Source organism: Piliocolobus tephrosceles, chromosome 16, assembly GCF_002776525.5.
Source record: "Piliocolobus tephrosceles isolate RC106 chromosome 16, ASM277652v3, whole genome shotgun sequence".
NCBI lineage: Eukaryota > Metazoa > Chordata > Mammalia > Primates > Cercopithecidae > Piliocolobus > Piliocolobus tephrosceles.
Window position 1 is genome coordinate 12,807,130 of NC_045449.1, and position 25,592 is coordinate 12,832,721.

The 25,592-nt window shown below is 42.9% G+C and overlaps 1 protein-coding gene across 5 annotated transcripts in view; it reads left to right on the forward strand.

Annotated features, from left to right (window-relative positions):
- The first annotated feature begins 1,067 nt into the window (after positions 1–1,067).
- The window catches only part of ARHGAP44 (Rho GTPase activating protein 44), a 102,385-nt gene continuing 77,860 nt past the window's right edge, over positions 1,068–25,592 (forward strand). For 4 of the 5 annotated variants that reach the window (XM_023188086.2, XM_023188089.2, XM_023188087.2 and 1 more), the window contains exons 1-4: positions 1,074–1,109; positions 2,539–2,643; positions 14,932–15,008; positions 22,160–22,271. In XM_023188086.2, coding sequence (XP_023043854.1) covers positions 14,968–15,008; positions 22,160–22,271 — 153 coding nt within the window. In that variant the 5' untranslated portion in view covers positions 1,074–1,109; positions 2,539–2,643; positions 14,932–14,967. Of the gene's footprint in view, positions 1,110–2,538; positions 2,644–14,931; positions 15,009–22,159; positions 22,272–25,592 lie in introns of all 5 variants that reach the window. The other variant, XM_023188090.2, reaches the window with a different exon arrangement.

The window sequence follows — 25,592 nt, forward strand, 5'->3', positions numbered from 1 at the left end:
TGTTACTGTTGCTAGTTTCTTAAGCTCCAAGGCTGAGAAATGTGAAGGACAACAGTTTTACCATGTTATTCTGAAGGTTCCCAGCCAGTATGCCTTCCTTCTCCTTTTCAGGGTCTTGTGTTTCTATACTATCGTAGGTTTTTAGTTGTGTGAGTGAGAAGAATTGCTACAATACATTCACTCCTTCTTCCTGGAAGCAGAAGTCCTACTGCTTATTTTTTCGTATGTCATTTGTTCTTTGATATTTTATACATGCATTGCAGTCTTTGATCATTGCAATAGTCGAAACTCTTTAGACTTCTCGTATGTTGTTCCTTCTTTCTCTGTACCCTTAAATCTTGATGATTTGTTTTCATGTGAATTTGCCGTGTTTGCGTGTTTGTGTGTGTGAGAGAGTGTGTGTGTGTGCATGTTATTAGAGAAAGTGAGAGTGAGAAAGAGAGAGAGAGAGAGAGAGAGAGCATTGAATTAGAATGCTCTGTTCCTGAGAGAATTGGCACTCTCCTCTAACATGAGGCAGGCGGTACTAACGGGTTAGCTGGGTCCAATTCCTCCAGTGTCCAGGTTGTCTAAATGTAGAAGTTTCAGGTTCAAGCCCTCCACTTTCTTGTGGACCTAACACTTGGTTGCCAGACCATGGTGATGGCATTTGCATTAGTTGCCAGGATTCAATACTGTCTCTGTGTTTGTTGTTAATTGATCCATTCTCAGATTTCTGCTACATTAGCTTACTTATTTGGGGGAGGGCGAGGGTTATGGCTGGAGAAACCTTAATTCTAATACTTAAAATATATATGTGTCTGGGAACAAAGGCATACATTTGTTGTCATGAATCCATGTTCCAATCTATAGTGGGAAAGTCTTCAGGGTATCTGCTTTGCTATGTTTGCTGATGTGTTGGTTTTTTAAGTTTCCTAGTAAATTCTAGTTTTATCTATGCTCTTCTTAAATGTTTCTGCTACTAATGTCTCTGTTTTTCTGGTATTGCCTTAATTGAAGAGATTGGGGAGTAATTATGAGGCTCTGTTGTTAGTTTTCTTACTGATATATTTCTCAATGTTCTTTTTAGGGCTGAAAAGACGGAAGTTTTGAGTGAAGACCTTCTTCAGGTAAGGCGGCCATTGACACCAGCTCACAGATACCAGAGATATATGGGAGGCTGAGGCAGGAGAATTGCTTGAACCCAGGAGGTGGAGGTGGCAGCTAGCGGGTATTGCGCCACTACACTCCAGCCTGGCGACAGAGCGAGACTCCATCTCATAAAAACAAAACAAAACAAAACAAAACAAAACAAAACAAAACAAAACAAAACAAAAAAACAACCAAAAAACTAAGCCATCCCCAGTGCAGTTCAAACTGCTCTAGCTGCTCTTTACAAACTGTTGGGAGAAAAGTTTTTTTATCTTTTACGACTATACTTTGCATGATGAAAACTGGTTTGGGTTAAGCTCTTTCAGGAGAGGTTTAAAGTCATTTCACCACTGTTAGCCTGAGGGTCCTGGAGTCTGTGATCGCTGCCCCTCCAGTTCTCCAGCATTAAAAGTGGTCTCTCATTGTGGTTTTGATTTGCATTTCTCTGATGGCCAGTGATGACGAGCATTTTTTCGTGTGTCTGTTGGCTGCATAAATGTCTTCTTTTGAGACATGTCTGTTCATATCCTTTGCCCACTTTTTGATGGGGTTGTTTGATTTTTTCTTGTAAGTTTATTTAAGTTCTTTGTTAGAATGGCGATCATTAAAAGGTCAAAGAAACAACAGGTATGGAGAGGATGTGGAGAAATAGGAACACTTTTGCACTGTTGGTGGGACTGTAAATGAGCTCAACCATTGTGGAAGACAGTGTGGCAATTCCTCAAGGATCTAGAACTAGAAATACCATTTGACCCAGCCATCCCATTACTGGGTATATACCCAAAGGATTATAAATCATGCTGCTATAAAGACACATGCACACGTATGTTTATTATGGCACTATTCACATTAGCAAAGACTTGGAACCAACCCAAATGTCCGTCAATGATAGACTGGATTAAGAAAATGTGGCACATATACACCATGGAATATTATGCAGCCATTAAAAAGGATGAGTTCATGTCCTTTTTAGGGACATGGATGAAGCTGGAAACCATCATTCTGAGCAAACTGTCGCAAGAACAGAACCAAACACCGCATGTTCTCACTCATAGGTGGGAATTGAACAATGAGAACACTTGGACAGAGGATGGGGAACATCACACACCAGGGCCTGTCATGGGGTGGGGGGAGGGGGGAGGGATAGCATTAGGAGATATACCTGGTGTAAATGACGAGTTAATGGGTGCAGCACACCAACATGGCACATGTATACATAGCTAACAAACTTGCGCACTGTGCACATGTACCCTAGAACTTAAAGTATAACAATAATAAAAAAAGAAAGCTGTCTCTCCGGGAGTGCTTATCTCCATGAAAACATGAGTTGTGATTGTCCACACCCACAATCCCTCCTCCCCTGACCTTGCGCTCTCTCAGTGGCACCACCCGCTCTTCTCTCTGCAGGTGGAGAAGCGTCTGGAGCTGGTGAAACAGGTGTCCCACAGCACGCACAAGAAGCTCACCGCATGTCTGCAGGGCCAGCAAGGGGCAGAGGCTGACAAGCGCTCCGTAAGTGCCCTCCCAGCCCCGGGGAGCTGAAATCTTGCCTACTGAGGACAATGGTCCTACTCCTGTGACACCCCTGGATGTAGCTGTTTATGTAGCTGCTTACGTGCCTGAGAACTGACTCAGCAGCTCTAGCTGCCTGTTTTCTGTGTTTTGTGGAGTGACGACCCTCCCTCCTGTTCTCACTCTTTAGCCCAGCCTGAAGCATCCCCTGCCCCCCCCAGGCAAGGTGAGGTCCCCTCCCTGTCCTCCCCAGATTGGAGCAACTGGGAAGACGGGTGTGCATGAGATCTCACCTCTAGGGAAGTGTTATCCCTGGATGGATATCTGAACCCTGATTCAGCTCATCCATAGATTGCATTTGCCTCAATAGTATCTTAAGATCTCTTGGAAAAAAAGTATATCGTGGTTTTAGAGGTTACAAGTGACCTATAAAGGCCCTTGAAAATTGTTTTCGCTATCATGAGACACAATAAAAAGAGCCTGCTAAATAAAGCTTCTCTAATGCCTTTGTCTATAACCTACATTAGAAATAACAGGCATTGTATAATGCGATTCCATTTCAACAGTCCTCTGCATGAACAGCCTCTGCAGGTTTACCTTCCTCTTGACCCCATCCCTCTCAGCCCCACCAAAGATTAAAAGATATTCTTAGACATTCACTTGGCTTTATTACAAGGGATATGCAATCTAGGCTTTTCTCCTTCTTCCTTGAGTTTATAATCTACACGATTGGTATCTTTTAGACTTTTTTTTTGTTTTTGGCTTGCAGTTATTGCTGACTTCCGCATCCCCTTGGTCCCCCGATACCCCTCGGCTTATGTCAGCCTCATTTCTGTTGGACTGTCATGTAATGTGCCACAATACTTCTTCCCAGCTCCTGCTGCAGTGCAAAAACCTGCTCTGCTTGCCCTACCAGTCATTTCTTTCTTTTTTCCAAGCCCTGATTTCTTCTTTCTTAATATTCCCAGCAGGAATCATTTGTGTGTGTATAAATAAAACTTTCACAGCTCTGAAAAAATATCTATAGAAATAATTCTGTATGTATCAGGAATTCAGCAAGGGGAACTGTCTACAGGGAGAGTTTGCAAAACGACTTTGGGCATGAAACCCTGTTACCAAACCCACATCTAATGGGGGACTCCAGGAACGGTTCCGGATGGGGATGCTGGAGCCAAGCCTGCCTTTCATCTGTGTCCTTTTTTTTGTTGTTGTTCCAAGAAGCACCATTTTTAAAATAACTGGCCCAAAGTACAGTATGTTTTGGTATCGAGAGTATCATCTGAATGTTACCACCAGAGGCTTGAATTTGGCCTTTGGTGTTGGTAAGCGGATTAGTACTAACATTATTTTTCTGGGATCAGATGAATTTACTTGGATTGGTGGCGTTTTCACTGAATTGAGAATCTTATGTACTTTATCAGTAAGAAGACATTCGGGTCCCTGAGTGATCTGATGTATAGGGCGTGGATAGAAGATCTGAGGTATGGCAAAGCCAGCAGATTAGGAGATGATCGCCAAGGAGAGATAGTTATTCACGCTTCCCAAGAGAAGGGGACGGGCCACATCACCCAGAAGGCCACAGGGGAAGCTCTGGGGTTGGTCAGGAGGTAAAAGAGAGGACCGTGGGCCAGAGCCTTTGTTGTGGTGTCTACAGCAGATATAGAATTAGTTTGAATTATTAAGGACTGTTTCTAGTTGTCTGGGACCTGACCTCCCAGTCGGGTAATTAGGGCAGATGGACAGTGGCCTGGGGTGTGAGAGCCCCTTACAGGAGGTTGTTGAAATGTGAACTCTAGATTAGCTTGCATTTAAAAAGCATTCTGTGGGTGAGTCGTTTACTATTTCTAGGAATCGCCTAGTCTGGGAGGGGCAGTCCCTCCAGGATCAGCAAGGGCCCAAGATGTTGTCAAAGCATCTGAATACAGAAAATTTAAAAAAATGGTTAATAACTATACTGCTTCCTAGAGACTTGAGAAAAAGGCACATAGTTGCCTCACTTAACAAAATGTCTGAGGTAGCCAGTTCCAAGGTTTATCTAGCAGCTTTGGGTCAGCATCTATGTGATGCTTGGGCCTCCATTTACAACTGTAATGTGGCTGCTGCAGCTCCATGCATCACATCTTCACATAACCACATCACAGGCAGGAAGTGGGAGAGCGCTAACAGGAAGTGGGAGGGTGCTAAGACCATGATTAATTTCATGTATGTTTCTCTAGCAGCAAGGGAGGCTGAGAAGGTGAATATGTGTCCAAGATAAAAGGGTTTGCTGTGACTGGCCGTGATTCACCAACTAGGACATACTCTGTCTGGCTTCTCTTACTAGAGAAGACACACAGTGGCTGTTACCAGGCTCTGAAGGCTGCAGTCAAGTGCATGCAGTGATAAACGTGTAAACTGGGAGAAGTCCGCAGTGGAAGTAGGTGCCCAAGCACGTATAGGTCAGTGATTTCACTCTATGGATTTTTTTTTTTCTTAAAGACAGAGTCTTGCTCTGTTGCCCAGGCTGGAGTGCAGTGGCACAATCTTGGCTCACTGCAGCCTCCACCTCCCAGGTTCAAGTGATTCTCCTGCCTCACCCTACCGAGTAGCTGGGACTACAGGTGCGTGCCACCATGCCCATCTAATTTTTGTATTTTTGGTAGAGATAGGGTTTCACCATGTTGGCCAGGATGGTCTTGATCTCTTGACCTCGTGATCTGCCTGCCTAGGCCTGGGATTATAGATGTGAGCCACTGTGCCCAGCCTCACTGCATGGATTTTAAGTGCTTGATTTTGTCAATGATTTCTTATGCTGATCCGTCTTTCCTTGTCATCATATGACTGAATAAATAGTCTGAAAGTCAAAGAGCCGTTTAAAATATGAAACAATCAAAGAACTGTGGGAAAACATTTCCAAACTCATTTTTTTTCAGCTTTTCTCTAAACACATTAAGAGATGTAATAGGAAACATGACATTTATAAATCACCTCAAATAGTGAAATGCATATCCAGTTCTTTGTCATGATTAAGTAGGGAGATATGTCAAGATCGGAGCAATTGGTGAGAAGGAAAAGAAATAAAATGAAAAGGATCAGGTAAAGGGAAGGTGGAGTGGGAGGGAGGGAGTGAATGAACAGACGCTGTCTCGGGAGTTAAATGTTGTGAGAGGGTCCACAGATGGACAATCACAGGGGTAGTGTGGGTCTTGGAATCTCAGGTTCAGGAGAGACTTTATGGGGATCCATGCAATATTCTGCTTTTTATCTGAGCACATGTAAGTTGCTACTTGAGCACATGTAAGTTGCTACTTGAGCACATGTAAGTTGCTTTTTGTTATTTCTCTTTTAACAAGCTCAGTAGCTCTTTAGTTGTGTGTTCTAACTCCTAAACTTTTGTCATACTACTTTTAAAGTTTTGCCCCGCAAGCTGTGGCTGCCAGCCAGATGTGGGTGGGCATACAAATGGGATTTTGTTGCCATTATCTCATTGAACAGAGGGAGCATTATTGTCTTGTGGGTACTGAGTAAACTGGATTCCTTATGTGGGATGAAGAATAGAAAGCATATGAATTACCTTTCCATGTTGCCATCTTTTTTTTTTTTTATTTTTATTTTTTTTGAGACAGAGCCTTGCTCTGTTGCTGAGGCTGGAGTGCAGTGGTGCCATCTTGGCTCACTGCAACCTCTGCCTCCCGGATTCAAGCGATTCTCCTGCCTCAGTCTCCCAAGTAGCTGGGATTACAGACGCCCACCTCCACACCCAGCTAATTTTTGTATTTTTAGTAGAGACAGGGTTTCACCATGTTGGCCAGGCTGGTCTCGAACTCCTGACCTCGTGATCTGCCCACCTCAGCCTCCCAAAGTGTTGGGATTACAGGCGTGAGCCACCACGCCCGGCCTCCATGTTGCTATCTTTAGTCCTGGATAATAACTGGTTAGTTCCTAGGTTTTCAGGACTCTTAATATAATGAAGATGTTTAGTTTTCTGAAGTCCTTGCATTTCTCATTAGGAAGTCATGCCCAACAAATAAAGTGCTACCGTGTGAAAGTGTTTCTCCACCTTGTTCAGCAAATATTTAGAAAGCACCAAGTCTGCCATGCAAGGCGCTATGTATGCTAAGTGCTGAGCCAGCTGAGCAGGATTTCTGTGCTCCAGAAGCTCACCACCCAAGGGGAGAAAGGCATCACACTCACAGTGCATTTGCTACTCAGACCATGTCTTACTGCTGAGAAGAAGTGCTTGCTGGGAATTAAATAGTGGGAGGTTTCCGTGAGGAAGTGGCCGTTAAGGACAGGTAAAAGGTAGCAGCACCGAAAGGGGTAAACACACTTCTCAGACAGAAAGCAAGATGTGCCGCGTTCTGAGAGACAGGAAAAAGTTTAGCTTTATTTTTATTTTTATTTTTATTTCTTGAGATGAAGTTTCACTCTTGTTGCCCAGGCTGGAGTGCAATGGCACGATCTTGGCTCACTGCAACCTCTGCCTCCCGGGTTCAAGCAGTTCTCCTGCCTCAGCCTCCCAAGTAGCTGAGATTACAGGCATGTGCCACCACACCTGGCTAATTTTTGTATTTTTAGTAGAGACAGGGTTTCACCATGTTGGCCAGGCTGGTATTGAACTCCTGACCTCAGGTGATCTACTCGCCTCAGCTTCCCAAAGTGCTGGGATTACAGGTGTGAGCCACCACACCTGGCCAAGTTTGGCATTTTTGAGAAAAATAAAGGTGGCCAGAGTGACCAGACTGTAGAGAATGGGGAAGACGCGGCATGGGGCGGGACTGCAGAGGACAGGATCACGCCTTGTAGGGCATGATGAGGGTTTGGACTTTATCCCTAAGAGTAGAGGAAAGCCAACATTTTAACAGGGAGAGACATGATCGAATTTGTTGAAAATTGTATGAATAAAGGACTCATGGGTGGGACCATGGCAGAAGTGAGGCCAGTTACACAGAGATGGGAACAATTTCTGTGAGATGCAACAAGGACCTGAAAAGGGAGAAAAATCAGTATCCATGGTAGATTCTGGAGGTAGAGTATCAGGGCTTGATAACTGAGTGGATGTGGCCGTATGAAGAGGAGAGAGGGGTTTCATGGTCTCTATCCTGAGTGACTGTTGAATCCATTGGAGCTGCTGAGATCACCTCGGGAGAAAATGCAGGGTGAGAAGACAAATGGCTTTTGAATCAGGAACCCCAGGAACGGCAGCGTTTCACACTCTACCAGGAGGAGGACCCAGCAAAGAGGGCAGAACAGTAGAGAATGGTACTGTAAATCCATGTACTTGCTCATCTAAATCCCAGACACCATTCTTTATTCTTTCCTTTCCATACCCCCCACATCCAGGCTGTCAGTAAGCCCTGCTGACTCTTCCTCCAAAGAATTTCCATTTGGCTTCAATTACCACCCTAGTCTAAGCAGCTGTCACTTCTTTCTGAATACAGTGACTCCTATCACGTCTTCCACCCCAAACCCTTCCCTCCTTCCTCTTCCCTTCTCTGCAACCACAGGAGCCAGTGTTTGAATTGGAAATCCAGTCACGTCACCCTCCTGCCTAAGCCTGCTCTGGGATTCCCATTGTAGAATGAAATCTGAACTCCTTATCTTGGCCCTTGGACACTATGATGTATCTTCTACCTGCATCTCTGAGCTTGGCTCTGGGCTTCCTTCCCCTCTTTCATCGTTCTTCAGCTGTGCTCACCTGGTACTGAGCATGCCTAGCTCAACTTCACTTGGGCCATTGTGCTTGCTCTATCCTCTGTAGGGAATCCTCTTATCCAGCATTTCAAGCCAGCAACCTGTTCAGTTTTCAGCTCAGATGTCACCTTTTCAGGAGGCTTTCTTGACCACCTAATGTGTCTGCTTCCTCCCTCACCCTAATCCCATCTCCCTATTTTATTTTCTTTATAACACAGATTAGTATCTGAAATCACTGTGATCATTTTCATCATTGTGATGGGAGCCGGGATCTTGTGTCCCCATCAGTTCTGTTCTCCATGCCTAAAAAAGAACCTGCCACAACAGGACGATGATACAAGCAGATGTGTGTCGTGAATGGATGGTCTGTGAATATTTTAGGCACAGAACTTGCCTACCACACTAGCATGCCCTTCATCTTCTGTAACAGGCAATTCTGAGGCTAAGCTCTGGAATCTGACCACTGAAGGGTGAAACCCAGTTCTGTCGCTTCCTAAGTTAACCTGAGCTTGGGCAAGTTCATTACCTCGTAAGCCTCAGCTTCTTCACTTGGAAAATGGTAAGAATCATAACAATTCCCTACCCAGCAGGGTTGTTTGAGAGGTCAGTGAGGGATAGCATGTACATGCCTTGCACGATGTTAACTTAAGTAAATATCAAAGAAGTGTAACCTGGTGCTGTTAGCAGTGGCCCACTGTTAGGCTGGAGTGGCTGTTAAGAACCATTGAGACCAGAGCATCAAGCCTGGGCTGTGTGTCTTGTTGGGGCTGAACCACAGAAGAGCTGGTTGCCTGGGCCTGGAATTAGAGGACAGTAGACAACAATTTTCAGAGATAGGGAATATATGAGAGAGAGAGAGAAAGAGAGGGAGAGAAAGAGAGACAGAGAGAGTGTGTGTGTGTGTGTGTGTGTGTGTGTGTGTGTAGGAATGGGGTGGATATTAGAATGAGACTTATTGTCTGGGTCATCCTACAAACTGTGTTGCTTATGCCCAAGATAATTTTAGAGAGAATAGTCATCTCAGACATGTCAGATTGACTATATTGAAACCCTGGGACAGTCTCTCTTTCCTTCCCTTAATTCTTAAGGTTCTATCTGAACTCTAGAGCTAGGGAAAGAAACTATTTTAATAGCTCCTCTTTGGCTCTGAAAATCACTGGCCAGCATGAAGTTTGCTAAGATCTTTTTACCTGGACACTAATATTTACCAGGGATCCAGACTGGCTTTGTCAGTGTGGATCCTTGGTACTGGAGGGAAAATGATTTTGGGAGTTTTTCTAGATCTTTGAGCAATTTAATTCTTCTAAGACTGGATATCCTTTTTTAAGAAAATTTAATTAATTTATTTCAATAGGTTTTTGGGGAACAGGTGGTGTTGGTTACATGAATAAGTTCTTTAGTGGTGATTTCTGATATTTTGGTGCACCCATCACCTGAGTAGTGTACACTGTGTCCAGTGTATAATCTTTTATCCCTCACCCCCCTCCCACCCTTTCCCCTGAGTCCCCAGAGTCCATTGCATCATTCTTATGCCTTTGTATAAGATTGGATGTCATTATACTTGAAATGGGGGTGACCAAAGTGTGAGGGAGAAAGCAAACAGTGTCTCAGTTAGAGGCAATCTTAGGTTATATGAGATTGCTACAATGCCTGGCATTTCTTGAGCTGTTAATGTTCCTTCACCTTAGGGAATCTTTTTAGAAATAGAAATCATTTGTAGTCTGTTGTGGGTTACAGTCCATTAACTTCTTCTTACGTACTGTGTTTGTTTATGGGGTTACACTTACCCCCTTTTGGTATGAAAGTAATATCATCTTAACGCATTTCTTCCTTTCTTTTGTCATTTGGTGGCATCCTTGTAATTTCTTGATTCTTTTTTTTTTTTTAATTTGAGACAGAGTCTCGTTCTGTTGCCCAGGGTGGAGTGCAGTGGTGCAATCTCAGCTCACTGCAACCACCGCCTCCTGGGTTGAAGTGATTCTCCTGCCTCAGCCTCCCGAGTAGCTGGGATTACAGGTGCGTGCTGCCACACCCAGCTAATTTTTTGTATTTTTAGTAGAGATGGGGCTTCACCATGTTAGCCAGGATGGTCTCAATCTGCTGACCTCATGATCCGCCTGCCTCGGCCTCCCAAAGCGCTGGGATTACAGGCGTGAGCCACTGCGCCTGGCCAATTTCTTGATTCTTAAAGCATCTACCCAAATAAAAACTCATGTTGATTTTCACTAACTTACCCCCACCTTGGAATCCAGGCTCTCAAATTCACCTTAACATCTCTCCTAGAGTGACAGTTACACCATTGGTAGGGTGCTTGAGTAACATTTTCTCATCTTCATTCAATGATCTGTGTAGCCATTAAAATAAAAGAACAAGACAGTTCCATATGGAATGATAGGAAATGATATGAAAGGTATCTTTCTCTGTGTGAAAAGGAAAGCAAGGCACAGAGTGGTGTGTAAGTTGAGTATGCTAACGTGGGGAGAAATAATAAAAGCAGACGCACACACATGTATGTATAATTGAATCTGCTTAGAATATTTATGAAAGGATACACAAAATCTGGTCACTGTCATGGTCTCTGGTGAGGGGAATGAGGTGGTTGAGGGATGAGTGAGTGTGGGAGGGACTTTTTACTATAAATCTTCTGGCATCTTTTAGTTTTATTTATTTATTTATTTTTTTGAGATGGAGTCTCACTCTGTCACCCAGGCTGAAGTGCAGTGGCACGATCTCGGCTCACTGCAACCTCTGTCTCCCAGATTCTAGCAATTCCCCTGCCTCAGCCTCCAAAGTAGCTGGGACTACAGGGGTGCGCCACCACCCATGGCTAACTTTTTTTGTATTTTTAGTAGAGATGGGGTTTCACCATATTGGCCAGGCTGGTCTCAAACTCCTGACCTCATGATCCACCCGCCTCGGCCTCCCAAAGTGCTGGGATTACAGGCGAATTAATTCTTTTACTATAAGAGATACGATAGAGAATGAGAAAGGGCAAGAGGTAAAGGTTGTGCTCATTGTTAAAATTAAAAAGCACATCCGTTGAGAATTCACTTAATTCTGTCCTCTCTGCTACCTAAGAGGATCTCAAAATCATTAGTGCAGGTGATAAATGACTCAAAATGATGAGAAAATGTAGCTTCCTTGGCTCAGGAGCAGGGTGCCTCCAGCCCTGTAACTCCAAACTGTGTTTTCCAGTCTGCACTTTGCAGAACAGTTGCTTGGCTGTCCCCTCTCCATCCTCCCTCCAGAAGTCCGATCAACCTCATGTTCCTCCAGTGGCCGGTCTTGTCTTGTGGATCTTGACCTTCATTCGTTTGGTCACCCTTGGGCACAGTTTTCTGCTCCACTCACTGACAGGATAATCTGACTAGTCTTTTTCCATAGTTGGGAAAACTCTACTTACCTTCTGGTAGATGTATTTCTTCAAAGGATGTCAACTCTTGGACTGTCAGAAGTCCCCTTTACGATAGGCAAATCCTCTCTTCTTTGTACAATTTCAAAAAGATTCAGAAATGCTGAAGTCTTGCCCTGATGGCAGGTCACGGGACTGTGAATGTTTAACACAAACCAAAATGGTCTTTTTCTGTGAGCTCATCAGTACTATGATTGTACCATCTGACATTCAAGACGAAACGTCTTCACTGACTTGTCACTGGGACATTGTAGACACTTGCAAATTAAACCTGGTTTCTCAAGCATGGCACTATTGACATTTTGAGCCTAGTCATTCTTTGTTGGAGGAGACTGTTCTGTGCATTGTAGGATGTTTAGCAACGTCCCTGGCCTCTACCCATCAGATGCCAATAGCATCTCCCATGTGGTATCAATCAGAAGTGTCTCCAGCTGTTGCCAAATGACCCCAGGAGGACAAAAATCACCCCTGGTTGAGAACCAATCCCATAAGCTCTGCCCTCTCTGTGAGGCTACAGCTGGAATATTATGCCTGCTTCTCTGAAAAACATACTCTGTTTGTCTACACTTATATAACACTTCTGTGACCACATGTGTGGGGGATTTTCTCCACACACCAAGCAGTTCTGCAACTCTCTGAACACCAGTTGTGTGTCTTGCAATTTATTCTGACACTATATATCTGGAGTTAGTGTCAGATCCCACAGGTTAAGGGCTCAATCCTACGAGACTGCCCCTACTTAGCATGTCAGTTGCAAATCTAGCCTTCTGGTATTTCTGATCAACCAGCTATAAATGAGGGGTTCCGCAACCCCCTCCTCAGGTTTGATAATTTGCTAAAATGGCTTGGAGAACTCAGGGAAACACTTTAGTTGTATTTATCAGTTAGGATATTATAAAGGATACAAATGAACAACCAGATGAAAAGAGTAACCTTAGGGCAAGGTATGATGATGTTTATTGTTTATCTTCACCATTAGAAGTAAGTTCTGTGGCTGGGTGTGGTAGCTCGAGACCAAAGCAGGAGGATTGCTTGAGCCAAGGAGTTCGAGACCAGCCGTGGAAATATAGTGAGACACCATCTCTACAAAAAATTTAGAAATAAAATTAGCCAGGCGTGGGGGTGCGTGCCTGTAGTTCTAGTTGCTCGGGAAGCTGAGGCAGGAGGATTGCTTGGGCCCAGGAGCTAGAGGCTTCAGTGAGCTATGATTGCAACACCGTACTCCAGCCTGGGTGATAGGGCAAGACCTTGTATCAAAAAACAAAACAAAACACACAACAAAACAGAAGAAAAGAAAAGAAAGAGAGAAGAAGAAAAGAGAAAAGAAAAATGTTCCATGAGAACAGTGTCTAGTTTTATTCATCACTGGTGTGGTGCCTGCCCTCCATAAATGTTGGATTAGTAAATGAATTATAAGTGGAAACTCGCTGTGTGTTAACACCAGGAGACTCTGGGCTGGGTGTAGTTCAGTCACTTTCTGTTTGAAGGACTACCTTTGTAGCCATGTAGATTGGAAGACCTGAGAAGGTGCTAGTGGTTCTTACCTTGTTTTTGTTCTGTCTGTGTGTACTGGCTGGTCTTAGTTCAGAAAGGAGAGAGCTCTTTGATACTTAGCATGGGGAACGGGTCATGCTAAACTCCTATCACAGCTTGTCTGTCCCTCCCTGTAACATAAAATGTAGCATTTAAAAGTGTACAGTGGTTTTAACAGGCTATTTACCACCACTATCTAGTTCCAGAATGTTTCCATCATCCCCAAAGGAAACCACATACCCATTAAGCAGTCCTTCCCCATTTTACTCACCCCTGCAGCCCTGTGACAAGCACTAATCTACTTTCTGCCTCTATGAATTTGCTTATTCTGGATATTTCATTAAATAGAGTTACACAAATATGTGTCCTTTTGTGTCTAGGTTATTTAGCATGATGTCTTCAGGATTCATCCATGTTATAGCATGCAACATTCCCTTTTTCATGGCTGCATAATGTTCCATTGTATGGATATACCACATTTTGTTTATCCATTTATTCATTGGTGGACATTTGAGTTGTTCCCCTCTTTTGGCCGTTGTGAATAGTGTTGCTCTTCACATTTGTGTACCTCTTTTTTGAACATCTGTTTTCAGTTACTTTGGATATATACCCGGGAGTGGAATTGCTATGCCATGTGATAATTCTGCTTAACTTATTGAGATACTAAGTACACTTTCACAGTGCTGCACCAGTTTAAACTTCCACTAGTAGTAATGCATGAAGGTTTATGCTCACCAATCCTTATTTTTTTTTTTTTTGTTTTGTTAAGTATTAATATTATTATAGCCATTTTAGTGAGTGTAAAGTGAGACCTTGATTGGGGTTTCCCTAATGACTAATGAGGTTAATTATCTTTTCATGTGCTCTTCGGCCATCTATCTTTTTTGGTGTGTGTCTTTATTTTGGCACTTACTCTTTCTGGGTTGTAATTGCATGTGAACACTTTTCTGTCTCTTTTGTGACCATAGCTGCCTCATTTAGTTACTTATTTATTTTGGAGACAGAGTTTCACTCTTGTTGCCCAGGCTGGAGTGCCATGGCACAATCTTGGCTCACTGCAACCTCTGCCTCCCGGGTTTAAGCCATTCTGCCGCCTCAGCCTCCCGAGTAGCTGGAATTACAGGCATGTGCCACCACACCCAGTTAATTTTTATATTATTAGTAGAGACAGGGTTTCACCATGTTGGCCAGGCTGGTCTCGAACTCCTGACCTCAGGTGATCCCCCCACCTCAGCCTCCCAAAGTGCTGGGATTACAGGCGTGAGCCACCGCGCCCAGCCACTGCCTCATTTTTAAAATAAGGCAAATACACTCTTTAAGAGACATATTATTTTTGGAAATTAAGGCATTGCTCAAATCTTTGTTGACATCATTTTAAATTTTTCTCATTTTTCCTTCTTGCTGTCCTACCTCATTTTAAAATGCAGCATGTTAGCCTTAGGCTTATTTCTCAAAGTGGCAAATATAATTCAGTTCTCGTTTTCTGAATTTTGACATCTCTAAGTCTAACCCATCATGGTACACTATGAATTTCTAGGTTTAAACCTATTTTAAAGTCAGCTTGTTATAGCTGATAAAATACCTTGGCAAGTATTTGACTTTTTGCTATTTTAGATGCAACAGATGAATATGGAAAGTAGCTTTCATTACACCATTTGCTTTCTTTTCAGAAAAAGTTGCCTTTGACAACACTGGCTCAGTGTCTGATGGAGGGGTCAGCTATCCTGGGAGATGACACACTTCTTGGGTAAGGTGACACCTTGTGTGGGTTGGTGCCAAATCTAGGTAAGTCCCCATCTGTGCAGAGGGGACTAGACCCTCTCAGGGAAGCACCTGAATTCTCACTGGGGACTTTGGTGGAAAAAAGGAAAATGTTACCAGTGGGAAATCAGAACTCTTGGTTCTGAGGTCATATTGTCTGTGCAGTGAGGCAAGGCCCAAGTAGAGAGATTAACATGAAACTGATGAAGGACAATTGAAATCCCTAGGGCCCTAGCAGAAGCAAATATGAAACCTCTCAATTCAAATGTCAGAACTTACAAGATTCTCAGAAAAGCAGCGCTTGTTCATGTTGAGCTTACAACAAAACACACTGAAAATAGAATCGTCATGAGAGAGCATCGGCAGACACAATCAGTAGGAGAGTCAGTACCCTGAGAACTAAAAATAATAGAACTGTACGGAAGAAAATAAAAAATAATTGTTTAAATGGATATTTTAAAATTAAAAAACAGAATCCTTGACAAGAGAATCAAACAATATTAAAAAAGAATAGGCAGGATGGAAGGCAAACCAAAGAGAACTTTCCAAAATTATGCTGAAAATGTTAAATGATCTTTAGTCGACAGAACCTGAAGATTATACACAAATAAAGAATTGCTGAACTTGAAAACAGATGTAGAGCCGCCACCCAGAATGAAGAGAATGAAGTGCAGAGATAAGGATGTAGGCATTCTTAAACTGAGAAACATGGGTGATAGAATGCAAAAGCTTAACATTCCATCTAGTGGGAATTGCTGAGGAAGAAAATAGGGAGAAGGGGAAGTTTGTGGTTGAATTTTTCTTTTCCAGATTTAAAGAAAAACATGTCTTTAGATTTAAGGAGCACAAAATGATTTGATGGAGATCAACAAGAAAAAAATTCATCCCTGGACATATTATAGTAAGACCACAGATTATCAACAAAAAATAGAAAAATGTAAAATTGACCAGAGGAAAAAAAGATTGTTACTATAAAATAGCAATTAAACTGATAACAAACTATGTATTCGTCAGCCACAGTGAATGCCAGGAGATAATGGAGTAATGTCTTCGAGTATTGAGCGAAAATTTAAGAAACCTAGTATTCTATGATAAAATAGGAAAGAGTAAGGATATTTTCAGGCAAAGATTTGAAGAAGATACTACCTGCATATTCTCACTGAAAGGGCTAGTTAAGGCTATATGAAATAGATTACATCTCTTTCACAGAAATAGAAGAAAGATGAGAAGTACAAGTACCAAGGTAGGAAAAAAATTGTGTTGTAGGAGAGGAAACTTTTTTTTTTTTTCTCTGGAACCATCTTAGGTTCTTTGGTTGGGCCCTGAAAATTAGATTGACAAAAGGTAGATTAACAAGAGAAAAGCAAATGGATTTTATTAAAATGTGTAGCACATACACATGGATGAACTCAGGAATGAGTAGATCAAAGGATAGTTAGAACATGGGCTTACGTAGACTTTTTTTTTTTTTTTTTTTGGAGATAGATTCTTGCTCTGTCACCCAGGCTGGAGTTCAGTGGCACAATCTCGGCTCACTGCAACCTCTGCCTCCCGGGTGCAAGTGATTCTCCTGCCTCCACCGCCCAAATAGCTGGGATTATAGGTGGGCGCCACCACGCCAAGCTAATTTTTGTATTTTTAGTAGAGAGGGGGTTTCACCATGCTGGCCAGGCTGGTCATGAACTCCTGACCTCGAGTGATCCACCCGCCTTGGCCTCCCAAAGTACTGGGATTATAGGCATGCTTATGTAGCATTTTAACAAAGAACAGTATTTTTTAGAGATGTGACAAGACAAAAGAGAAGGACTTTAAGTTTCTGTGGTGGCAGAATCAGTATTTCAAGCTCTTGTATTGTTTGAAAGGAGGATAAAGGTATTACATTTAAATTTAATGTCCAAATAGTAAAAAAATAAAATAAATTTAGTGTCAAATATGCATGTTAGAAAAGTAAGACTAACCACAAAAAGAATAGAAATAAGATATATAACTTTCAAACTAACAAAGGATGAAAAGGAAAAATAAAAAAAAAATACATAGAAGGCACTACAAGAGAAAAACAAACAAACAAACAAAAAAAAAAACCACACATAATAATTGGAAAACAGAAAATGAGGGTGCTAGCAATCATTGCATTTATCTCTGCAATCGTAAGAGATATAAATGGAATAAACTCAACTGTTTAAAGAAAATTTCAGGTGGACAGACATGAAATCCTGTTGTATGGTATTTCCAAGAGTCATGCGTGTAATATAATGACACAGCAAGGCTGGAAGTAAAGATGACAGATTGAACATGCATCTGATTTTCTCTCCTTCCAAAATCCACTAAAACTACAATATGGAGATTTTTTTTTTTTTTCTTAAAAGACCATAAACCCACAATGGCAGGAAAAAGCAGAAAGACAACAACAACACAGTTTTGTGAGCTGTAAAGCATATGAATGACTGGGAACTAACCTGTCAAGTCCCCAAAAGCTGACTCCCAAGCCAGAAGTAGATATGCAAAGATCCCATGTAAATTACATCAGGTAATGCTTACAGTCCTCAGGAACCGGCACCAGGGATCTCTGGAATAGTGGGTCTTTGCGGGGTGGAGTGGGTGATGAAACCCATGAATGTAGTTGAAAGCTTTTCACTTACCACTTGGATCACTAAACCCTGCCCCATCCACGCGTCTAGGTGGCTGTCATCCCCCCACTCCCACCTGAGCAGAATTCTCTAGAGGGCATAAGAGAGCATCTCTAGAATGGGGGACTCTCCGTGCAGTGGAGTGTATGGGTACCATTCAGTAAAGAAGAGGCTTGAGTGATCTAATGTGTACTGGATGTGGATGCTGGTACTCCTCAGCCCTCTTCTTCCAGTCATGCAGCCCCCAGGCCTTTATCCTCTAAGCAGGAAATTAGAAGAGGCTTCCCTGGGGAATCAGATTAGTCCAAAAGGAAGGACCTAAAGATCTGATGACGTTGGAGGGGGTCAGTGCCTCAATAAGTGACCCAACCAGTTCTTTCTACAGATGAATTCACATACTCTGGGCTTTTTAGTCTCCACTCTTTTTTTTTTTTTTTTTTTTTTTTGAGGCGGAGTCTTGCTCTGTCGCCCGGACTGGAGTGCAGTGGCCGGATCTCAGCTCACTGCAAGCTCCGCCTCCCGGGTTTACGCCATTCTCCTGCCTCAGCCTCCCGAGTAGCTGGGACTACAGGCGCCTGCCACCTCGCCCAGCTAGTTTTTGTATTTTTAGTAGAGACAGGGTTTCACCGTGTTAGCCAGGATGGTCTCAATCTCCTGACCTCGTGATCCGCCCGTCTCGGCCTCCCAAAGTGCTGGGATTACAGGCTTGAGCCACCGCGCCCGGCCCACTCTTAAATATAGAGAGGCACCAAAGATCATCAGACGTCTGAGGAAATTCTCTAACCTGAAACCTGGAGACCAAAACAATGGGGTGGATAAAATGCAGCTTGGAAGAAACAGAGATTGTGGAGGGGAGGAAAAAATGATAGGAGAACAGTCACTTATGTTTTCAAGTGGTAAGGGAAGATAATATGTCCATGAAATGAAAAACAGAATGTTAATACAAAATATTTATGGGCAGGAAATACGCTGAGACCAAAAGCAAGCTTGTAGAAATGAAAAAATATGATAGAAGATATGAAATTCTCAGTAGGAGGTTTGGAAGATAAATATGAAGAAATCATCCAGATAAGCAAGAAGACAAAGACACAGACAATAGAAAAAATTAGAAAATTCGAGGACCAATCTAGGAAGTCTTATGCCCAAATAATAGGAGTTCTTAGAAAAGGAGAGGAAGAAATAATAATAAATAATCCAACAGCATTTTCCAGACCTTGAGGACATGAGTTTCTATACTGAAAAGGCCCATTGAGCTCCCAATACAATGGGAAGAATTAAGTTTATGCCACAGAGCTCACCATCATGTATACTGGTGACAAAAGATTCTACAACCTTCTAGAGAGAAAACATGTCACATACAAAGGATCAGAAATGTGAATGCTTCCAGACTGACCAAAGCAGCAATGGCAGATAGAAGATTCTTAAGCAGTGCCTTCAGAATTCTGCTTCTGAAGGAAGCATGCTCAGCCTAGGAGTTCAATATTCTGCCCAAGTTTCAATCAGTGAGAGGTTAGAGGAGAATGCCGTGACATACGTGGCAAAAAAATTGACTTCCCACCTATTCTTTCTCAGCAAGCTAAAGCAAGACAGCAAGATGTGTCCTTGGTGAGGGAGTGACCAAAAGAGAGGTAGACCCAAGATAACAGAATGTCCAGCACAAGGCAGAGGAAGAGAATCCCAGGGAATGGTGAAGGAAGATGTCAGGAAGACAGATGTGCCTTAGGGATAGAGGAAAACTCAGTTCGCATTGAGACAGGTCCAGGAGGGATTAATTCAAGAAGATGAAATTCATTTACATGATGTATGGTTCAATATTTTTTTGGTAATATTTTTAATGTATAAGAGAAGCAACAAAATTAGCACACAAAACTCATAAATTTGGTGTTTATCACTGCTTAGGATGAGGTTTAATTTTTTTTTAAGTAAGTTAAGCAAATTTTGGTTCAATATCTTAACAGACAAATTAGGAAAGTGACAAAGTATTTTGAATTCAATTGGGTACATAGAAAACAAGCAAGCCAAACAAGGCAATTATTAATTCCAGGGAGAACAAATAAGAGTGCAGGGAAAACCAGTAATTATAGTATACTACCCAGATTAACTCCAAATAATATGGAGTCAAAGTGTAATATAAATAATAAGCCTCTATTAATATAAATAAAGGGAAGGAGGAGAAATGGAAACATAGCTAAATTCTCATTTTCTGTAATGTCAATAGCTAATATTTAAATTTTTTAAATTAAGTAGTATTAGAAATATGGAATAAATACCAGAAAATCAGATATAAGACACCATTAAGCTAGGCACAGTGGCTCACGCCTGTAATCCTAACACTTTGGGAGGCCAAAGTGGGTGGATTACCTGAGGTCAGGAGTTCAAGAGCAGCCTGGCCAAGATGGTGAAACCTCATCTCTACTGAAAATACAAAAAGTTAGCCAGGTGCAGTGGCACGGACCTGTAATCCCAGCCACTCGGGAGGCCGAGGCACAAGAGTCGCTTGAACCCGGGAGGCGGAGGTTGCGGTGAGCCGAGATCGCGTCACTGCACTCCAGCCTGGGTGATAGAGCAAGATTTCGTCTCCGAAAAAAAGACACCATTAAAAAGATGCAAAGGTAAAAAGTACACCTGGGCGCTGACGTTTGCGGCAGATAGGAAGAAGCGTGAAAATCTTCATTCACACATCTATGTATATGAAGTTCCTACAAATAAATAGATCCTAAAACAAAAATAGCCAAGGAATATGAACAGGCTACTTCATGGGAGAGGGATATTCAGTCTTACTAGCAGTCAAGGAATGTAAATTAAAATCAGAAGGAGATAATAATTTGTATCCACCAGTTTGGCAGAAATTAAGACACCTACCAAGACCAAGAGTTGGCAAGGGTATAGAGCAATGGGAACTCCCATTTGTGCTAGTGAAATTTTCACACATGCAAAAAGAGACAGCACAAACATATTAACTGAAGCGCTGCATGTAATAGCGAAAAACTTGTTTGTGGGACAGCTTAACATAATGGTGGTATATTCATAGAACAGAATTCTCCACTGCAAAATGATCTAGTTCTGCATGTACCAACATGGGTAAGCTCCAAACATAATGATAAAATAAAAACACAAGGCTGCCTGTAGTCCCAGCACTTTGGGAGGCCGACGTGGGTGGATCACTTGAGGTCAGGAGTTCGAGACCAGCCTGGCCAACGTGGTGACACTCTATCTCTACTAAAAATACAAAAAATTAGCCGGGCGTGGTGGCAGCCTCCTGTAATCCCAGCTACTCGGGAGGCTGAGGCAGGAGAATGGCTCGCACCTGGGAGACGGAGGTTGCAGTGAGCTGAGATCGTGCCACTGCACTCCAGCCTGGGCGACAAGAGTGAAACTCCATTTCGAAAAAAACAACAACAACAACAAAAAAAAAAACAAGAAAAAGCAAGTAGCATCAGGATATGTTCAGTGTAAAACCATGCATGTAGACCGAACTAAGCGAAGCAGCAGTATTAATATTGTATGGGGACACATACATGTAGAGTAAAAATGTGAAAATATCAACAGGAAAGGAGTATCCTCACTTGAAAAAAGCAGTAACCTCTGCTCATACTTTGTTGAATTGTAAAAGCTGATTTTTTTTGTTTGTTTGTTTGAGGCAGGGTCTCTCTCTGTCACCCAGGCTAGAGTGCAGTGGCGCTATCTTGGCTCACTGCAGCCTCTGCCTCCCAGGTACAAGCAATTCTCATGCCTCAGCCTCCCAAGAAGCTGGGACTACAGGCATGCACCATCGTGTCTGGCTCAGTTTGGTATTTTCAGTAGAGACGGGGTTTCACCATATCGCCCAGGATGGTTTGTAAAATCTTTTTACTTGAGTTTCAGTTAACGTGGGTACCAGACAATGAGAGAATGGTCTGTATACAATTTCGGTAGAAATTAACATCTTTGAAATAGCATATTGTGGCATCTGGGAAGATGGCATTCAGGTTCTTTCTGTCATTTGCTTATTATTAATCCACTTTTGGAATTTTTTTTCATTGGATAATTGTCTATATATCCCTGTACTAATTACATTTTCATGGCTTAGGAGTCAGGATTTTCTTTCTATCAGGACCTATTGAAATTGAGTTTTTGCTGTGTATTTGAAGGTGATGATTTGTTACCAGGCAGATTTTAGCTATCCAGTGCTCTTCTCAGAGACAGAAGCATCTGACTGTTTCTAGGCATGACTATTTTTAGGCATGTGAATTCGACATATGTGCCTGTTTTCTCCATGTCTCTCTCTTGTTTCCCCACATGTCCCCTTGTGCCCCAGGCACACAGTGAGTGACACCTTTTGGAAGCATTGACTATTTCAGAAATGCAGAGAGCTGGAACAGGTTGGCCCAGGGGGAGCCATGGATATCAACCAGCTTATTAACACTGACTTGCAAAAGTTTACAAGTGAGCCAGGAAGTGAGGAGAGGGTAACGCCAGTGAAATGTTGTCTTCAAGAGTGTTCACTATTTGTTTCCCCCTTGGATTACAGGAAGATGCTGAAACTCTGTGGAGAGACAGAGGACAAGCTGGCCCAGGAGCTGATACATTTTGAATTGCAAGTAGAGAGAGACGTGATTGAGCCCCTGTTTTTGCTGGCCGAGGTAAGCAGCAGGAGTGAGGCCAGGCCTGAGTGAGCAAGGAGGTACTGAACAGGAGCCCCTCAGTCATTCTGTTTCCAGCTTTCTACTTCTGTCCCTTAACCTTCTCCCCGACGTTGTTTTTCATCAGGGATTCTTAACCAACCACACGATCAAGATTCCCAAATATGTCATTTCAGCATTTGCTACCCCTTCTCCCCCCATCCTCTTCCCTGCAGGCATTCCTAGAAGTAAGGTGGAAAGCTGGCAGCTTCCCCGCTTCCCCACCCACAGCCTCGACTGTCTTCACCCCCACCCTCCACCCATCTCAAGTCTTCAGTGATGTGAACAGCACCTACTCCTTACTAGGATTCTGGGGGACCAGGCATAAGAGACTCTCTGAGGCCTCTTGCAGTTTATATATATATATATGTATGTATGTATTTTTTTTTTTTTTGAGATGGAGTCTCGCTCTGTCACCCAGGCTGGAGTGCAGTGGCATGATCATGGTTCACTGCAACATCTGCCTCCTGGGTTCAAGTGATTTTCCTGCCTCAAGCTTCCAGAGTAGCTGGGATTACAGGCACCCGCCACCACGCCCGGCTAATTATTGTATTTTTAGTAGAGATGGGATTTCACCATGTTGGCCAGGCTGGTCTGGAACTCCTGACCTCAGGTGATCCACCCGCCTTGGCCTCCCAAAGTGCTGGGATTATAGACGTGAGCCATCGCACCCAGCCGCAGTTTATGTTTCTACAGGTTCCTTCTCTTTGCACTTTAAAAGACACTCAATTAAACTGTTAATTATTATTAATAATCAATGATTAATTAGCAATTAAAACAATTTTAAAATTATTTTTAATTGGTCATCTGTTAATAGATTGAGCATCTCAAACCTGAAATACTACAAAATCTGAAATGTTTTGAGCACCAACATGATTCTCAAAGGAAATGCTCATTAGAGCATTTTGGATTTCACATATTCGGATTTGCAACGCGCAACCAGTAAATATAATGCAAATATTCCAAAAATCCAGAAAACTCCCAATCCCAAACATTTCTGGTCCCAAGCATTTCAGATAAGAGACAGTCCACCTGTATAAAATCTAACCAGCGCTATCCCTTAGAACTCCCTATGAGTCAGGGTTCTCCAGAGAGACAGAACCAATAGGATATATGAAAGAGGGTTCTCCCCTATTAGGGGGAGTTGGCTCACATCATCCCAGAGGGGGAGAGGTCCCATGAGAGACCATCTGTAGGCCAGAGAACCAGAGAAGCCAGTAGCATGGCTCAGTCCAGAAACCTCAGAACCGGAAACTCAGTCCAGGAACCTCAGAAGCTGTTGGTGCAACCCAGAATAGGAGGTGGAAGTCCAGAGAGACCCCCATTAAATGCCAGAGAACCTGGAGTCCAATGAGGGGAAAAGGTATCTCACTACGGGAGAGAGGGAGGGAGAGAGAGAGCAGAGAGAGAATCCTCCCTCCTCCTGTGTGTTTCCGCTAATTGGATGGCGCCGCCCCATTGCGGGTGGGTCTTCCTCCCAGCCTGCTGATTCGCACATCGGTCTCTTTTGGAAACACCGTCTCAGCCACACCCAGAAACAATGCTTCACCAGCCTTTGAGGCATCCATCAGTCCAGCCAAGTTGACACCTAAAATTAACCCTCGCAGACTCCCTACAATGATGGAAATATTCTCAATCTGTGCCGTTTGATAGTCACTGCCCTTAAGTGGTTTTTGAGCACCAGTGCGATTCAGGAACTCAATTGTTTAGTTTCTTTAATTTTCGTTAATTTAAATTTAGAATTTCATAGCCACGTGTGGCTAGAGGCTACTGTATTGAACTGCATTGCCGTAGACCCTGTCTGGCTTCCTCTCTGAACCACATCCAGCACCTCCACATCCCCTGACATTCTTTCTCGGACAGAGGTGTGGGCCAGTAATTACTTATGGACGTGAAAGTATTCAAGGAGAAAATCCTGGATGAGGTGCTTTGGGATTGACCAGCTCTTGGCTTCTCAGGTCATCTCCTCGCCTGGAGCATTCATGAGATCCCCTCCGTGCCTCAGAAGAAGGGTCCTGGCTCTGGCCAAAGCCTGAAGCAAACCAAGGAGCAAGTCCAGTGTGGGTGCTGACAGTCACTTGGTTCATTCAAGATACCCAATGGCCCTCCAGCTTAGCTTCGGGGCTGGCTGGTGACTCAGGTTGTCCGGGGACTTCTGCTTCCTATTGGAAGTCGGTACACGCGGAACATTACTCATCCCTGCTCCGGAGACTGAATAGAAAGCACTTCAGAGAACTCTGGATTCTCCTCGAATTTTTTCCTTATATAAAAACCGCAGCCTGAGATGATTTTAGTTCAATTTTCGGCCAATTTTCGTTTTGCATTCTCACATCCTGCCCTACTTTTGCTGGGCCCGGAACCAAAATCTTGCACTGGGATGTTCAGTGAAGCCATTTTTAGAATGAAAAATATAAAAAGAGCATCCACATACAACCAAAATGGAAGAACTCGTAGCCGAGAAAAGCCATGATGGCAATGTTTATTCATTATTGACTGGAAAAGTCTTACTTTATTTCTATAAATATAAACATTTGCTTCCTTTCTTTTTATAAATATAGAATCTGTATCCTAGATGCAGCCATAGCCTCTCCACGCTCTTCCTCCTTCAGCTGTCCGTTTTGCCTCAGGTCTGTGTGTCAGACATGACTGCGTGGCTCCCTGCATTTTTTCCCACTTTTGGCCTTTCTGGAAGTAAAGAGGGATGTGGTTGAGCCCTGTTTTTTTTTTTTTTTTTTGGGGGGGGGGGGTGGGTGCCAAGGTGAGGGCAGGAAAGTGGCCAGGCCTGCATGAGCAGAGAAGCACAGGACCTGTGAGGGGGTCTGGGTTGATGGAGAGCCTGGCTGGTGTCCAGCAGAGATGGAGCAGAGTTTAGCTCAGGAGAGGGCATCAATAATTTCATCTGATGTTGGTCAAAGTTGCCTTTAACGCAAGATGAGTAAATTCTGGAGACCTGATGTATAGCACTGTGTGGTGATAGTTAATGATACTGTATTGTAGACTTGAAATTTGCTAAGAGGATAGATCTTCAAAATTTGCTAAGAGGATAGATCTTAAATGTACTCACCATCAAAAAAAGAAAATAGAAACTATGGGATGTGATGGATTATGTTAATTAGCCTGAATGTAGTAATCATTTCGCAATGTGTGCATATGAAAACATTAAACCGTACACCTAAAATATATACAATTCCTGTTAGTTAGACATCAGTAACACAAAAGGGAAAAAAGGATTTCATCTGAAAATAAGGATTGGGAGACTGCTAGTAAACTTGTTGAGTGACT